We start from the raw sequence: 17,848 nt of genomic DNA on the forward strand, positions 1-17,848 counted from the left end.
CCCGCCCCGCCGGCCCCGTCCGGCCCCGCCACCCACCGGACCTAGAGGCTAGGCGAAAGTCCCGACGTGAGCGCGCTTCTTTGCCGCGTGCCCGTCCAAGTCACGTCCTTCCGCGGGCCTCAGTTTCCCCCCAGGGAACAGGGCGCGGTTGACGAACCTTAGCGACGAAGTGCTCGGTCCAAGAGCCGGGGACGCCTACCGCCTTCTGCGGTAGCCTCAGGTGACAGCCGGCCTCGCCCTCAGCTCAGTCGCCCCGACTCCGGGGGCGGGCCCGCGGCGGGGGTTCCGGAAAGCTGCAGACACCTGGGGCCCCTCTGCACCGCAGCTCCCCGGGAGCCGCCTCCGACTCTTCGCCGGCCTCGGAAGGGAAGCTTTGCACGGGCGGGGCGCGGGGAAGCCCGGGCCCAGGGAAGACAGGCGCCGGGCTTCGGCTGCAGCGGACCGGAAACCCCGGCGGCACAGAGGCGGGGACGGCATTCCAGGCGGGGAACCGAGCGCGGGCGGAGAGGAGCGGGCACTCAGTGGGCAAGCTGCTTTATCTGCCCCGGTCCGAGAAGGCGCGCGTTTGCGAAGGGCCTTTATTTTGCAGCAAGCTGGAAACGGGTTGGCAGTTGTCCGGGCTCTAAAGCAGGTGTTAACTGGAGTCGGAGTGGCGTTGCACGCCCGTGATCACAGCACCCTGGGCAGGCAGGACGATCGAAAGTTCAAACCCTGTCTGGGAGACTTAGTGACTTACGGCTCTGTCTCAAAATAAAAGGCAAAAGGGTCTGGGGTTGTAGCTCAATGGGAACGCCTGTTTGGGAGGGAACAGAAAATAGGGTATCAGAGTGTTTTGAGCATGAAGTGTTCCTGTGTGGTATACTATTCATTAAGCACTTCCTGTGCTCAAGGGGCCTCTTGGCAGTTGGGGAACATGGGCAAGGCTTCCTGGCAGGCTGGTGAGACTGTCCTAAACCTCATGGCTGAGGAGGAGTGCAGATAACTATGCTGCTTTCTTCCCAGGCTGAACAGCGAAAAGTCGGCTGCATATGTCTTGTTTCAGGATTAGTGGGGGAGAAGACATTGAGCATAGAGACATGTTGGAGAAGTCAAGATAGGGCCCAGTGGTAGAGTTGGCCAATTGCCACTCATCCTGGGTCCTGCAGGGAGAGCTTCGCCAGGGTTGCTGAGGTCAAGGTTACGGGAGCTTGAGTACTGCCGCTGTCTAGGGAGCCTCCTGGAACCTCTACTCTTATCCTAGCTGGTAGCAGCACGGGAGCATGGTGTATCTCATTTGGGCCCTCGAGGTGCCACACCCAGATGCTGTTCCATGACACCTGAGCCAAGTTTCTCCAGGTAGAAAGGAGGTCCCAGCCAGGCTGCATCTTCCCAGAAAAGCTGGCCATAGAGAGATTTTCAAATGTGTAGTCATTAAGTGTGAACTGTAAGTCCAGGGACCCCACATGTGACTGCGTTTGTGATCTCATATAATTGGTCCTCCCAGACCCAAAAGCTAAGTTTGTCCAGAGGTAGTGCAGTAGCACATGCCTATAATCCCAGCCCTTCAGAGGTTGAGGCAGGAAGATTGCAAGCTTGAGATTTGTCCAGGGGCTGATGTATGTAACACATAAACTCCCAGTTTGATGCCTCAGTACTAGGAGCAGGTGGGGATCTGAAACTCGGAATGGGTGTCTTGGAGACCTTTTCTATTTCAGAGCTCCCATCCCTAAGAAAGAGAACACATCTTTGAGGATGACCAGGAGTTTTGACAGCCTAAAATCTCTCCCTAAAATTCCTGCTGCAGATAACAATGGGTCATTTTCACTAAAACTGCTTAGCACAGTTTGAAGTGCCTTACCGGTGTTACCTCATACTACAGACTAAAAACTGAAGCTCAAAAATAGTAACTTGCGGGCTGGAGAGATGGCTCAGTGGTCTAAAGCACCTACTTAGAACAAGCTTAGCAAAAGCATCAGGGACCGCGGTTCAATCCCCCAGCACCACATGCCAGCCAGCCCTGCCCCCTGGTGGGCTGAGCTGGCCTCTCTCTCTCTCTCTCTCTCTCTCTCTCTCAAATAAATAAATAAATAAAATTAAAAAAAAAAAATAGTAACTTGCTCAAGGACCCCAAGCCAGCAGCAACAGAGTAGGGACTCAAACCCAGCCAGTTTTCTGGGTTCATAACCTGAGAACAGACCAGCACCTTCCTGTGTGGGGCAGAGTTCTCTGAGTCCAGAGATAATAGAGGTGACCCCACGTGTGGTGAGTCCTTGCTCTCTGCTCACACTCAGGCCTTTGCATCATACAGGAAAGACAGTGGCTAGGCTGGAAGGTGTCTGCCATCCATCAGGCAGGGGTGGACAGCTGCAATGGCAGAAGCTGTGGGAACAAATAGGTGGCATCCATTCTCTCAGTCATGCCTGGCACTATCTGCAGTCAAGCCCCAAATTGACAATGCAGAGTTTAAGTATAACTGTAGTTGGCTGGGTTGTTTTAAAGACATGTTGTAGCAGAACAGAGGGGACCCTGTAGTGCTTTTTTGGTTGGTTTGTTTTTGACACGGAATTGAACCCACAGCCTCACACATGCTAGGCAAACGCTTCACCACTGAGCTATATCCTCAGCATATAACCTGTAGATTTTTATATGGTCAAGTATTCAGTGCTTTCACTGCAGGCAGAGAGCTGAAAGAAGGAAATGTTTAGAAGAAAATGATTTCCCCATTGCAGAAAGAGGAAACTCAAGACTACAAGGGCCAGTCTCTGCTCAAATCTCACTAAACCTGTACTGAAGAAACCATGTTTGCTTATCCATGTCCTTTTAAGTAGAATAAAAACTGGGTCAGCCCCATTGCATCATACACAAATGTAAATCTGCAGTGGATTAAGGATGTGAAAAACTGCTTGAATTTTTTTTTTTTTTTTTTTTTTTAGAGAGAATATAGAACAGTTGGACTGGAGAGAGCTTAGTGGTCTAAACACCTGCTTGGCAAGCACAAGGGCCTAGGTTCAATCCCCTGTACCACATACCATGCTGGCTACCAAAACCAGGTGTGGTGGATCATACCTGTAATTTCAGTGCTGGGGAGGCTGAACAGGAGGATCACTATGAGTCAGCTGCATAACAAGACCCTGTACCAAATAAAGATTTTTTTAAAAAATAGAGCATTTTTATTGCCTCAGCAATGTGGATGAGTTTTAGAAACTAAAAACAACAGGATATGAAGGAAGATGTTAAATGTGACCACAATGGAATTTTAAAATTTAGTTTGTCAAAATAGGATAGATATACAGCTGCATTCTCTTAATTCAGTGAATAGAGAGGTTTATTGTAATAGTGTTTGTGGACAGGATATCATGTCTGCATCTTATACAATGAATAACTACTAAGACGACAATATGCAATGTATTACTGAAACTGCTAGTAATCAGTTTTGAAACTCATTGCTATTTGTTTCTCAATAAAATTATTTTTTAAAAAATAAAATTTAGTTTGTTAAATACTATTGGCAAGCCACTACATATTTGTAGTACACAGTCTACAAAGATCTAGTTTGAGATCTCTCCAAGTACTGGGATTTCCATCAAATGTGAAAAAAAAAAAAAGCATAACTATAATCTTAGCTACTCATCAAGCTGAAACAGGAGGATTTTGAGTTTGAGGCCATCCTGGGATACATAATGAAAACCTCTCTCTCTCAAAAAAAAAAAAAAAAAAGTACAGTGCATGGAACACACACATCTTAAATCTACACCTCAGTGACTTCTTAGCTACAAATGTGTAGATAGATACACTCAAGTTGCCAGACCCAGCCACTCTCCACCTCATTGGTTCCATTGTGCCCTCCCCCAACCTCCACCCTGAGGTAATTATTATTGGTACTGCTTTTGTCATAAATCATCTTGCCTGTTCTGAATTTCTTGTAAGTGCTAGCTACTTGTACTCAACATACCTGTCTCAACGTATCCATCCATGCTGCATGTAGCTCAGTCCTTTTGTACTGTTATATTTCACAGTGTTGACATACTATAACATTTCTCCACCCGTGTTGATTGAGATTAGATTATTCCCAGATTTGGGACTATTATGAATTAAGCTCTGTAAATATCCTTGATGTGAAGTACTCTGGTGGACAATTTGATATGATCTAGTTAAATTGAAAACCTTTATATGACCCAGAAATTCCACTCCAAGGAAAGCAGATAGAAACTTTGACACATTAAAAAGGCACAAGTAAAAATGGATATAGCTGTTTTGTTTATAGTTACATTATTCATTTATTCACCAGTAGAATAAATGAATAAATAGTGGAGTCACACAATGGGAAATACATTTGTAAAATCAGGCGATTTTGTTCTAATGGTGTTTGTAAATAGGATCTCAAGTCTGCATCTTGTACAGCAATTAACCACTAAGAAGAATATATGCAGTGTATTATTTGTTGAATCTGTACTTCCGATTTGATTTGAAACTGTCTCATTGCTATCTGTTTATCAATAAAATTTTGAAAAAAAAATCAGGCGATAAATGAAATAAAGATCAGGGGGCCTGGCCCTAGCTCAGGCCTTTAAGTGGCTGCTTCCACAAAGCTGTCAGCCTCAGGTTGCTGGAGTTTGAACCTCACACCTCTCCCGCTGGCCAAAAGTGCCCTGAAGGCATTCGAGGAACAAAAAAAAAAAAAAAAAGAAAGAAATAAATAAATAAAGATGAATTTAACAGCATTGAATTTTAAAAAAGCAAGATGCAGGAGAATGAATATTCTATGATACCACTGATAGAAAGTATTAAAACATGCAGTTCACCCTTCTCACAAAGTACAATTCTAGATATTACTTAGGAACGTATCTGTATGTACTTAAAACTACCAAAAAATGTGTATGGCATAGGTAAACAGAAAATCCTGAATGACTGACAAGGTGGGAAGGGGAAAGCATGTAAAATGGGCAGGTCAAGTCAATTGACAAATACTTTTAGTTTTAAGGTGTGTGACCAGTACAAAGGTGGTGTATATTTATATATTTTATATATATTCTTATAAATATATATTAAATTAAGGTACTGGGGATTAAATGCAGGGCCTTCACACTTAGCTACATTCCCAAACCTTTAAAAAATTATTTTAGTTTTTAGATAGGATCTAAGCTACTGAATTGCTCAGTCTGTGGGCCAGCGAGATAGCTCAACTGACTAAAGTGCTTGCTCAGGCAGAGTGCAACAACCGAGGTTTGATCCCTAGGCCAGCACTGCCCCTAGGGCATACTGAGACAGTCATTGAGACTGGGCGTGGTGGCATGCACCTCTAATCCCAGCACTTGCGAGTCTGAAAACAGGATGATTGCTATGAGTCTGATCTGTGTAGTGAGACCCTGTACTAAATACAGGTAGTTAATTAATTAATTGCCCAGGCTGGGCTCTAACTCAGAATATTACTGCTTCACCCTGCAAGAGTGCCGGGATTACGGGTTGCACCATTCTACCCAGCTTCTATTTTACTGTTTAAACTTGAAATGTACCTGGGTTTTTTTTGGCAGTGTTAGGGATTGAACCCTAGCTCAAACATGTTTGTTGTGCACTTTACCACTGAGCTCCCCAGTCCTTTTTATAATTTGTTTTTACCTTCAAATAATCTTACTAAGTTGCTCAGACTGGTCTTGAACTTGCTGTCCTCCTGCCACAGCCTCTGAAGTAGCTTGGACTCCCAGAATGCACTGCCATGTCCAGCTTTTTGTGTTTTATTTTGAGATAGGGTCTTACCGTATTGCTCAGGCTGGTCTGGAATTCCCAGGCTCACACAAGCCTGGTGTCAGCAGGGACTGCAGGCATGAGCCACCATACTCTGGCTTAGAACTTTTTAGAGACAAGGAATGGGAGTAATTAAGGGCAGTAAAATGCTAGTGAACAATGTTTGGATAGGGGAGGGAGAAGTCCTTTGTACAGTAAGTCCTGAACTTGCAAATTTTCAACAGGTGTACTGTGTAAGACTCTCTTTGTTGGATTACAAGAGAATCCAATTTACAAATGTTCTTCCAGAATGAACCTCATTTGGAGGTCAAGGATGTAACTGTATTTGCCCATTTCCCTGGCATAAATATTTCCCACTATGGCTGACTTCAGACTACCAATCTGATATCACTGGGCTCACACAACCCCTGAATGTTACCAACACGCAGCCTCCTGAGCCAGAAAGAAGCCACTGAGACACAGACTGCAGCTGTACCATGTGCTGCAGGTTGGAGACTTGGGCTCTAGGGACTTTCCAGCAGCCAGAAGCCAGGTCAAAGGCTAGGTCATGTTAATTCCTTATTGCTGTTCAGTTACCCCTAACACTAAGCAGCTTAAATCAATGTTTGTTATTTCACAATATCACAGGGCCAGAAATCTAAGAATAGTTGATTAGCTGGTGGATCCATGTCATTGTCATTCATGAAGTTGTACTGAAGTCAGCAGAATTACAGATCAAATCTGAAGATTTTCTTGGGGAAGGAGGACCTGCATTGCATCCAAGTGCACTCAGTGGGTGCTGGAAAAACCTTCCGTTCCTTATAGCATAGGCCTCAGTTCTGGTGTAAGATGTGGCAGCTGATTTTCTCCAGAGCAAATGATCAGAGGGGGACGGAGGGAGAGAGAGAGAGAGAAAGAGAAAAAAAAAATATGCAGGAGACAGACTGAGATGGAAATGCAATGCTTTTTATTACCTAGTCACGGAATACCTGTTATTCACACACCTCAACCCTGACAAAATGTGAGAGGAATGACACAGCATGCCATACCAGGAAGCTGGGAGCTCTGGTTCATCTGGGAGGTTGGCTACATATATAACCACCAGAGGTAAGTGCAGAATAAAGGCCCGTGAAAAATCTCTAGTGGTCCTTGTTTACATTTCTAAGAGTATCTCCTTGGTGCTGATTCAGGGGCATTCAAGTGACCTTGCACTGGTGGGCCAGTTCCATCTGCGGTGACAGAAGCAGTAATCCCAGAGATACTTGGGGTGCCAGGGCTCCTCAGGAAGCCACCGCTGAGGCTACAGGCTGGGGCCACAGAGCCCAGAAAGTCCCCAGAGCCACAAGAAGAGTTGTCCCCTGGCCATGGCTTTGTTTTCATTCCCTATAAGACAGCCACTCCTGTCTCAGCTTTCCTGGCTTTCTTGTGGGCAGACTGGCCCAGGGATGCTTATATGACAAGGCTGCAGGGAAGTATGGCTTGGATCTAGAGTCTTGGTTAGGGAAGATGAGAACCTGGGCCAGCACATCTCAAGCGATCCCCGGAGTCTGTTCCTTTAACCCCGTGTCTTAGTTATTTTTCTCTAGTTGCTGAGACAAAATACCCAGCCTCCAAAATTAAAGAGGGAAAGGTTTATTTAGCTCACAGTTTGTGGAGATTTCCGTCCCTAATCCGAAGAGTAGCATATGGCAGAGGGCAAAGTTCATGGCAGCAGAAAACAGCAAAAGCAATAAGAGCAAAAAGGGAGGAGGGAGGAAGGAATACTCTCCCTCCCTTGTATTGTATGCAGCCTTCCTGACCCAAGGTGGGTATAGCACTCAAACCAAAATCCCAACATTGGACGATGAATCAGTTATAAACTAGAAGCCAGCCCCCAAGACTGCATGAGGCTTTGGGGAGTCATCTAGACACAAGCCATAACATTTCCACCCCTAGTCTCCCAAAACTCATGCACATCCTTTTATGTGAAAGACATTTTAGCCCATCTCTACGAGTTGCCAAAGACCTAACAGTTTCAACGTTACTGAAAAGTCTCCTCTGAGATTTAAGGCAAACTTAATTCTGAGCCTCTGTACAAATGAAAGTTAAACACTTCCAACATTCAGTGGCACAAAATAGACACTCCCAGTTCAAAAGTTACAAACAGGAATAGGACCTATGCAAGTCTAACTTCTGTGGGGCAAACATTAAGTGCTGTAGTTCCACATGGACGATCCAAAGCAATCTGTGAGCTCCAAGGGGTTTCCCTGACTCCACCTGTATGGTACTTCCAGGGATTGTAGCTCCCAAGGCTTCTCTCTTTGCTGTTTTCTGCTCCCTCCTTGCAATTTTCTTCAGACAATTCACATTTTGGCCTTTTTCAAATTTCTGGGATCTCTACTGCAACTTTGGCTTCACACTGACAGCTTCACACATTGTCCTTTCAGGGGCATTGGTCTCACAGGCCTTTTGAAATTGGGGTGTAAGCCTTCTTCACAATGCTTACATTGGGCATGCACCTAAAACCAGTACCGCATGGATAATGCCAAGGTCTGCTGCCAGCTAGAGCAGTAGCCATGTTTCTCTCTCTTGGCTATAAGGATGTCAAGTGTCTGAATCACTGGACACTCTGAATCCAGTTCTGAGGAACACACTTTCTGTGCTGCCACCCTTCTGGAACACAGTGTTCTGTGGCTTTTTCCTTAAAGCAAAGTCATTCACAGTTTTGAGGCTATAAAGCAATCAGGATTTCCTCAGTTCTGTCTTTACACTCTACAGCTTCACTGGAGCTTCTATGCTGGTCAAATTCACACTTTAAATCATTCTTCTGGACTCTTTGCTCTTGATTTGTAACACTAATTTGGATAAAACCCCCAATAATAACCATGCCACAGGGGCCGGGGAGATGGCTCAGTGGAATAAGCGCTTCCCTGGCAAGCATAAGGGCCTGAATTCAATCCCCAGTTCCACAAAAAAAAACAACAAAGAAAAACCATGCCACTCCACTGCCTCAACATTTGACTGCCTTGAAATTTCTTCTGCCAGATTTTATATATATATATAGCACAGCATGTGCTAATGGTGATCGAACTCGGGATCTTGTGCTTGCCAGTCAGGCACTTACACCACTGAGCTATATCCCCAGAACTTCTTCTGCCAGATTAATTCACCAACCTTAATTTTAGTCTCAGGCAGAGTCTCTGGATATAAGCAATATGGAGACAAACTTTTTGCCAAGCCATAATGTACATCATCTGGACTCCGCCAGCTAATTCAGTCCTTCCCAGAAGACACCTCCCAAGCCTGGGGTTTGCTGGTCGGATTTCTGTCAGCTTTCTGGTCTTCTGAGCTCTGACCAGAATCTCTCATACAGAATAGCCTAAGGTGTCCCAGCTGTACTCTTTCAGGAGACATCTCCAAACCTTCCCAAACTCTTCCCACAAGCCATTCCCAAAGGCTTTTTTTTTTTAAATTTAATGTGTGTGTGTGTGTGTGTGTGTGTGTGGCCAGCTCAGCCCACCAGGGGGCGGGGCTGGCTGACATGTGGTGCTGGGTGGTTGAACCGCGGTCCCTGATGCTTTTGCTAAGCTTGTTCTAAGTAGGTGCTTTCGATCACTGCGCCATCTACCAGCCCCCCAAAGGCTTTTGAACCACATGATCAGGTATAATCACAGCCACGACTCCACTTCTCTAGTACTAATTCTGTCTTGGTTACCTTTCTTTTGTTGCTGAGACAAAATACCTGACACCCAGAATTAAAGAAAAGTTTAGTCAGCTCACAGTTTGTGAAGATTTCAGTCCATACTCAGCTGACTCCCAGAAAAACAGCACATGGCAGAGAGCGACAGTTCATGGCAGCGGAAAACAGCAAAAGCAACAAGAGCAGAAAGGGAGGGACAAGTGAGCAAGCCTCTTTCCCGCCTTTATATCGTATGCAGGCTGCCTTCTCCACAGGGGATGTAGCACTCACATCTGTAATCCCAACATTGGTCCATGAATCAATTGCAAATCCTAGAGGCCATCTCCCATGACTTCATGAGGCTTTGTGGGGGACATCAAGACACAAACCATAACACCCAGTCAGAATCTTCTGTGGGAAAAGCATTCCAAGGTCAGAACCACACATGGGCAACAGAACATGCTGTGCCCTCACAGTGGGTGGAGGGGTGGGCATGATGCACAGTAGTAAGTGCTCTGAGGAGGCCTACATGAAATCCATGACTCCTCTTAACAGAACACCTCTTACATCTGTTTCCTTTAGCCTCTTTCCTCTCCAGAAAAGCCACCAGGAATACCTACCAGGTTGTTTGTAGGCATGGACACTAGTCTCCACTACTCAAATGTGTGCAGCAGCAGCAAGGGCTGCCTCTTAGAAATGCAGACTCTCAGCCCACCAGGAACCCACTAATCAGAATTTGCACATTAACAGGACACACACACTCTCTCTCTCTCTCTCTCTCTCTCTCTCTCTCTCTCTCTCACACACACACACACACACACACACACACACTAATGCAGAGTTATTCCCCTCTAAGGTGGCCAGGTCATCCTTCCAGCTGGGTGGGGCCCCTGGGCTCTGCATTCAAATGGAGTTGACATGCTTTGAATTCCACAGAGCACCCTGAACTGCTGTTTGAGTAAATCTCCATATACTGAATGCCTCCTTCCCAAGGGCCCATAAGAGGAACTTGGCACTGTTGGCCACAGAAGACTAGCTTCTGCAGGAGTTTATAGAAAGGACTGAGGGGCTTTGGCTTGGCCTCTTGGCCCTGCCCTATGTTTCAGCAATACCCTCCTTACTAGAGATATCACTGTGGAGTATCCAGGCTCTCCTCCCGCTCCACAAGGTCATATGAGCCAAACACAGCCACTTTTAGAAGCTCAGCCCCCAACTCAACCAGGACAGGTGAACCAGTATTAAGGGAGGATATTTTATTGAGATTTTGCAACATAAATAGTTACAGAAAGCTTAGAGGATTGAAGGAAACGACTGTCGTCTCCCTAGCACAGGTTACTCAGGAAATGAGGGGATCTAGTAAACACTAATGAGGGGACCTCCTGCCCAGATGCTAACTGACATAGGCTGACAGGAGAGAAGGGGTGTGACAGTCTAGATATCATAGAGGGGGAACAGGTAGGGACCAAAGAGGTCATAGCATCACAGCATTTGGGTGTCACTGGGTCAGAGCCTGGATCACATCCTTCACCAGCATGGTGCCAATCACCATCTTCTCACTGTTGACTGTCACCTGGGCAGCACCAGCTGGCCGGGCATCCAAAGTCAGTAGGACCAAGCTCCCACTGGTCAGTGTCCTCCCCGCAAACCTGAGGTAGCCAGAAAGGAGAAGTTTGGAAAGTGCTCAGCCACTAGGGGCCAGGACCATCCCTCCAGCCAGACCCTGCAAGTGCAAGTACCTGTACTCATCAGATGTCCCACAAGGGACACGGCCTAAGTTGGCAGTGGCAGTCACTTTCTGCACCACAGTGTGATCACTCCAACAGGTGTCTGGCAGCATGACTTTTTCAGTGATCTCATTCATGCCTGTCAGCTTCCCTGGGAACAAAGGTTGTGGTGAGAGCAGAGGAGGCAGAAAGGCCAGCTCTGTTTCAGACTGGGCCAGGCTGGGATCCAGACAGCTGGGGTCCCTTCTTCAGCCTTGGGGAAGGGCACATCCCCCACAGACCTGCCTCAGGCTTTGTCCATAACGTTGATTAGGGACAGATTTGGTATTTTCTATTGGCAGACATTGGGCCACCATCCCCTTTGGAGTACCCAGTGGACCTGGGGGGCTACACAGTTCTTCGAGGACCTCCATGTCTTTTGGTCTTTCCCAGATGGCCTCAACCTAGGCCAGTACCTTCCCAGCCCCTGCAGGTTGAGCCCTCTGAAAAGGTCACAGTCACTGCTGGGCTCAAGGCTGGACTCCTATCTGTACCACCACAGCAGCAGCCCCTGAAGCCCCAGCCCTCACAGCACCCCTAGTGCTCCTCATCCCCCAGGCTGACGACCTCTCTTCCATGCACAAGCTCCAGGCAGCCTGTGCTTGTCCCCACCAGTTCTCCTCCTCAGCCTCTCCCTCCCCCTCAGCCACTTCCCCTTCTCCTCTTCCTTTAGAGAACTGACAGCTCCCCACCTTCTCCCCCTCCACATCTTTCCAGCCCCACCAATTGTGGCTGGTATCAGCTATAGCTTCTGTCTGTCCATGTTCAAGTCTCTCCATTTCTAAAACAAAAAGGACCATTTCCAGAAGGGAGATCTTTCATCATGCAAAGCTTGGTCTCCTTCCTTATTCATGGCTGAAGTCCACCAAGGGGGATTCACCTCCTCATGCTCTGGTCTCCTTCAACCCCTACAGCCAGCCACTTCTCCTCTTGTACTGGCTTGCTCCTCTTTGGTTGGCAGTGGCCTCCCACACATGGGGGTCCAAAGGCGTTGGACCATCATGGCCTGCAGGCCACCCAAAAGCACCCTTCTGCCTCTCCAGTGCTCTTGTTCTCCTCACCTCTCTCTGCTCCTGCTCCTATCAACCCCTTTTTTTCTGAAAAATGTAGGTTCTCCTTGAGGCTGTGTCCTTGACTTCTTGCCCCACCCCCAGCTCACTCAGCCACTCTCCCTACCTCTACTCTCACCTCAGCCTCAGTGTCTTCTCAGGCAGACACCCAGGCATCTCCTCCCAAGCTTGCTAAGTGAACTTCAAAGCCCCTGGAAGTATCCATGGCCTTCCCTCCTCCCGTGTCTGGCCCATTCTTTCTTCCAGATCAGAGGTTTGGTGTATTAAATTAGCCTGTAGGCCAAAGCCAGTCCATAATCTGGCCCACACCATGACTTTCATATGAAGCATTGGGGAAAAATCAAAAGAAGATGAGCATGTCATAACCCATGGAACTTAAAAAAAAATTAAAATATCTCACTGAACATCTCAGCCACACATTAATTTACATGTCATCTGTGGTGGTTTATGTTACAACAGTAGAGCTAAGCAGCTGCAACAGAGACCATGTATCCCTTAGAGCCTATTTATTTTATAACCCATTACAGAAAAAAAAAATGCTTCAAACTCTGGTCTAAATGCAGGGCCACACTTCTCCCTATTACCTAAATCAGACATGTTGGTCAGTTTATCTACCACCCTCTCTTCCACTCAGAGCAACTTCCACAGCTCCCTTCTTCCTGATACCTCTCTCCTACCCAGGCCTTCTAGCTCCCCACTCTGCTCTAACATGTCTGTCTCCTATGAGCTCTCTGTGAGAGCTGGCTGAGTAAACACAGAATTTAGCCTGACATCTCACACCCAATGAATGGCAAACTCAGAAACAAAACCAAGGTTTGTGGAGCCAGTATTTCCTTCACTTGTTGTAGTGGTTAATACATTGTGTCAACTGGATGACTCCCAGCTGGTGGGGGTCTGGCCCTGGGGCACAACTGGTTCTGTCCCCAAGTGACTCAGCACAAAGAGACCATATAAAGGGGCTGAGGAAGTGGTTGTTGTTCCACTTCATCAGAGGAACTTTAGTCTTCCACACTCCCTCATCTGACTCTGCAGCTAACTGTAGTAAGTCATCTTGTAATTCCTTATACATTGTACTTCTTGTGTTAATATCTGTTCTTTATATTATATCTGTTCTTCTAGTAAAACCCTGACCAATACACTTGTGTAGCCCTCTCTTCTGCACACTTCCAACCCCAACTGTGAGCATTGCGGGGGTTCCCCTTTCTGAAGAAGAGGATGGAACATGCTTCTTCATGATTCTTCCTTCATGATTCCTCCACTCCTAGAAAAATGGAATCTCTAAGCCCTCATCCCTCTAAAGATGAGGCTGGACATAATGATCTCTATAACTGCTCCAGCTCTGAAATGCCTAATTCTGAAATGGTAATGGAACTGAAGTCCTTTAGCATGGCATACAGGATGCGAAAACTATGACCAACATAATGTTTCCAGCTTCACTCTTACTGCTTTGCTGAGCTCCAGACTCCTGTACTCCAAACACCAAGCTGCTCCCAACTCCACACCTCTACATGTGCTGTTTCCCAGATAGAACACAGGACTAAACTTTTGATTGTTTTTTGAGACAAGATCTCACTATGTAGTTCAACATGGCCTTGAACATAATATATAGCTAAGCTTTTTCCCCCCTAGTACTGGGGATTGAACCAGGGCCTTTGTAATAAGCTACATCCATCGCCCTTTTTAAAGTTTGGCGACAGGTCTTACTAAGATGCCCAGGCTGGACTTGAGCTTGTGATGCTCCTGCCTCAGCCTTCCAGAGTTCTGTTACAAGCACAGATGCCACCAATACCCAGGAAGACTAGACTTTTTTTGCCCAGCAGAGTGCACACTCCCTCTGTGAAACCTCACCAAAATGTCCCAGGCTCTTGAAGGCTTTCCTGGAGACACAGACTACAAGGCCTCCCACTATCGAGAGGAGCCTGGGTTCCAGCCCTGCCCTCCACAGAAAGCTTAGGGAGTACTCACCCTGTTCCTTCTTGAACTCATTCTCACTCATGAACACAGGGGCCATCAGCTCCCCAACAGGAGGCTGAATAGAGACGTAGAACTGCCGAGTCTGGGTGCTAGGAAGGGTGGAAGGAGATGGAGAGAAGGTGTAAGGCCAGGATCTACCCTCACCCAGCCCTCTCAGCTGAAGTTAGGGCACAGAGATAACAGGTCTTGAGTGCAGACCTGAGCTTGGACATGGCTGCTAGGTTTTGAGTCCTGCTACTTCCCCACCCACCCTCCCTTCCTTTCATCCTGCCCCCTACCTCAAGCCGAAAACATACCACAGCTGGAAGTTGGCTGCTTGGGTTGAGTCACAGAAATTGATGCCCATTACAGCAGTGGCAGATTCTCCGGGTGCCAGCAACTCTGAAGTGAGGTGAGGGGTGGGACAGGGCACCATCACCCTAGAAGCCTGGAACCAGGCTGGCCTCTTTCTCTCTGATAGAGTTGACTGCTCTCCATGGAACCCTGCTTTCTGGGCCCCTGAAGATGGCTCCTCACTCTTTCCTGCATCTCAACACCTTCCCTCACCCAGCTTAGTCAGGCCTGAGACACACAAGGCCCCAAGCTTCTGCTGCAGGTATCATCCACCCTAATGTGAACTTGCTCTCTTCTCATCTGCCTGAGCTACCAGACATGGATCATGCTAGGTGTCATGCCTATGCCCCCCGCTCGGCTCAAAAGTGGCCAAGAGCAACCACAGAAAGACTGAATTTGCCCAGGAACCACCGCCTCCACCCCATCCAGGGCCCTTCTGTACCTATTTCAGGAAACTCTTGGATGCTGATGCCTGCAGGCAGTTTAGGGGTGCCCACGTGCAGGCCTTTGATGGGGGTTTCAGAGCTGTTGGTGAAGTAGATGTGCACAGACACCATGTGGGGGTCCCCAGAGAAAGGCTGGCGGCTGAAGGCATAGTCCACAGCCAGCCCCTCGCCAGCAACCTGGTGTAGCAGCTCCTGCCTCCCCATGCCCGGCACTGGGCTCAGCAGCTGGTGTGGAGGAGGAGGCCACATGCAAATGTAAGAGGCAGGAACAGGTGGCCTAGCCCCACCCATCTGTCAGCAGGACTCAAAGCCATCCCTCCATCACACCTCCTCACACATCGAAAGCCAGATCATACGATATGGCACAGAGATGTGACCCTGTCCCACCCGTGTCCCTTCCCTGCCTCACTCACAGAGGGCACCAGAGAGGAGTCTGTGAGTGTCAGGCCCTCCAGGTCAGTAGCCAGACTGGTAGACACAACCGTGGGAGGAGACACAGGCTGGACACTGGGAGGGGTGACTGCAGCAGGAGATAAGGAAGACTGCGATTAGGGAGGGGCAGATGAAGTTGGCTGGCAAGGAGCCCAGGGCTCTGGGAGCAAACATTCAGCACCACGGACAGCGAGGCGCATGGCAGTGGGAGGCCACTTTACAGTATCATCCTAGGCCCCAGGCACAGGACCTCACCCAACACCAAAGCCACATCCCCAGGCCTCCTTCCCCTGCCACCTCCCCAAGCAGCTTACAGTCTTCCAGATCCAGCAGGGAGACCTCCTTGGCTCCAGAGCTGCTCTTACTGCTAGGAGGCTGAAAGGGCAAGGTGGGCTGTGACCATGTGAAGGGCTGCAGCCCACCCTGTTTCTGACCAGGGAAGATGTCTGGGGCAGGGGGCAGGATGGCCCACCAGGTCCTTACCATTTTCTTCCTCCAGGAGGCAGGCTCTGCCTGCTCCTCCTCAGACTCTGATGTCACCTCAGACTCTGAGGAACTGCTGCTGGCCTCGCTGCCTTCATCTGAGGATGAGCCTTCTCCGCACTCCTCCTGCACTTTTCTCCTCTTCTTTCTCTTCTTCTCACCTTCCTCTTCCTCACTCTGCTCACTGGAGGAGAGTGGGGTTGGGGCTCAGATCTGGCTTGCACAAGATGTCCCCTGCCTTGCCTCCCAGAAGAACAGGGGTATCCAGAACAATGATGGCATCCAGGCCACCTGGGGCTGTGGCCTCCAGCAACTTCTGAGATGCTCAGGGCTTCCAAGAGACTGACAAGCCCAAACATTTGCTTCTCTTTCTCAGGGGACACCCTTGAACCCCACCAGCCTGGCTGGCTCTGCCTTACCTCTCACTGCCTCTCCCCTTCTCCTCGTCCTCACCCTGGTCCTCATTGTCCGACTCACTGCTGGACTCCCCAGAGCCACTCTCACTGCTGCTCTTGCTGTCAGACTCGCTCTCAGACTCCGGCTCTGTGGACAAATGGCATCAGGCCTTCCAGTGCCACGCTGGCCCCTGGATTCCCAGCTTCAGATTGCTCTGAGTCTGTGTCACTTGCTTCTACCTCTGGATGCCAACTGAATAATACAGACAGGTCCCCAGGAAAAGAGGTGGTGCTACACCTGTGCAATGAGGCCCTCACAGTGGCATCTCCTGCCCATTACCACACAGATACAAGCACAGCAGCCCTGCCCATCTCACCACTGTCTGCAGACTCCGTAGGGCCTGACTCCCCCTCTGAGTCAGAGTAAAAGGGCTTTTCCTTCTCCTTCCTCTTCTCCCGATTGGAGCACTTGGTCCACTCAGGTACCTGGAGACCAGGCAAGGGGGTGGGTCACCTCCTCATGATTGGAGTGGGGAATGACAGGACAGGCCCTTCTCACCCTCCACCATGTTCTTCTTGAGGGAATGGAGCTGAGGAGGAGGACAGAGGCCAAGTCCACAGAGGGAGGGCACACTGCCCCCTAAGGGGGAGTCAGTGTGGGAAGGCAGGTGCAGCACACAGGGGAGGAAGGGGGGCACACACGGCACACATGGGGACCTCAGCGTATTCGCCCAACAGGCCCACGTGGGTCTCGATAAGGGAGAGGTCTTCTTCCTGTGTGCAGGAGGCTGTCAGAAGGACTGGTGGCACTGCCAAGGCTCCCTGCTTTCTGTCCCCTCCACACATGCACCCAAGTCCACCCTGTGCCCTTGCTGACCTCCACATTGCGCACAGACGGGTCAGGGGCTTCCTCTGGCCAGTCCGGGAGCTCTTGATAGCCTGTGGCCTTGGCGTTGAGCAGGTGGGACAGCGAGCCCAGCTGAAAATGGTCCCGGTCTGAGGACAGGGTTAGAAGTCAGCCTGGCAGCAGCAATGAGAAATGTCTGAGCCATCCCTGGGTAGTGACTTTGGTTGGGACTCCCTGGATAGGCAGGTGAGATGAGGTGGATGTATCCCCTACCGGTTCTTGCACCCTGATGGCACTGCAGGCCCCTATGCTGGAAGGACAGGGGAGGTGCACGGGAGGAGGACAGGTGGATTGCAGAGGTGGGTGGGTGTTGCTGAGCCAGAGAGGCTGCTGGCTTGTCTACTCTGGTTAGTGGAGAGGCCAATGTAGGGGGTGGCTTCACTGCCAGGGCACAGCTAGGTGCAGAAGGGAGGCTGGCATCAGGGGACAGATGACAGCTGTGAATAAGAGACTAGTCAGTCCAGGGCATGGGAAGAGGCATGTCTGGCCCGACTCCCTGGGGGGAGTCAGGGTTACGAGAGGAGTTGGCAGTACAGGAGGGCAGCCCAGACACCTACAGGTGAAGAGTGTCAGGCAGAAAGGGACAACAGCCCTTCTTCTCAGAAGGTTTCAAAAGTTGCTCCCCACCTCAATCTCCTTACTCTGAAGTCCAAGGAAGGGACTGAAAAAGTGAGAGAATGTGACTTC

At 48.9% G+C, this 17,848-nt stretch overlaps 2 protein-coding genes across 4 annotated transcripts in view; both read right to left on the reverse strand.

Moving 5' to 3' along the window:
- Cpeb1 (cytoplasmic polyadenylation element binding protein 1) overlaps positions 1-187 on the reverse strand; it is a 92,920-nt gene extending 92,733 nt beyond the window's left edge. Inside the window, exon 1 of the mRNA XM_004623330.2 lies at positions 158-187. The gene's annotated coding sequence lies outside the window, so the exon portion shown is untranslated. The remainder of the gene's footprint in view (positions 1-157) is intronic.
- A 10,404-nt stretch (positions 188-10,591) lies between these two features.
- The window catches only part of Ap3b2 (adaptor related protein complex 3 beta 2 subunit), a 29,284-nt gene continuing 22,027 nt past the window's right edge, over positions 10,592-17,848 (reverse strand). For all 3 annotated transcript variants that reach the window (XM_004623332.2, XM_023712815.1, XM_023712820.1), the window contains exons 16-26: positions 17,132-17,250; positions 16,632-16,740; positions 16,279-16,402; positions 15,860-16,043; positions 15,691-15,751; positions 15,358-15,464; positions 14,941-15,169; positions 14,462-14,546; positions 14,157-14,254; positions 11,095-11,233; positions 10,592-11,004 (exon numbers count right to left, since the gene is read on the reverse strand). In XM_004623332.2, the coding sequence (XP_004623389.1) occupies positions 10,854-11,004; positions 11,095-11,233; positions 14,157-14,254; positions 14,462-14,546; positions 14,941-15,169; positions 15,358-15,464; positions 15,691-15,751; positions 15,860-16,043; positions 16,279-16,402; positions 16,632-16,740; positions 17,132-17,250 (1,406 nt within the window). In that variant the 3' untranslated portion in view covers positions 10,592-10,853. The remainder of the gene's footprint in view (positions 11,005-11,094; positions 11,234-14,156; positions 14,255-14,461; positions 14,547-14,940; positions 15,170-15,357; positions 15,465-15,690; positions 15,752-15,859; positions 16,044-16,278; positions 16,403-16,631; positions 16,741-17,131; positions 17,251-17,848) is intronic.

This window comes from Octodon degus, unplaced genomic scaffold (genome assembly GCF_000260255.1).
Source record: "Octodon degus isolate 3935 unplaced genomic scaffold, OctDeg1.0 scaffold00002, whole genome shotgun sequence".
Taxonomy (NCBI): domain Eukaryota; kingdom Metazoa; phylum Chordata; class Mammalia; order Rodentia; family Octodontidae; genus Octodon; species Octodon degus.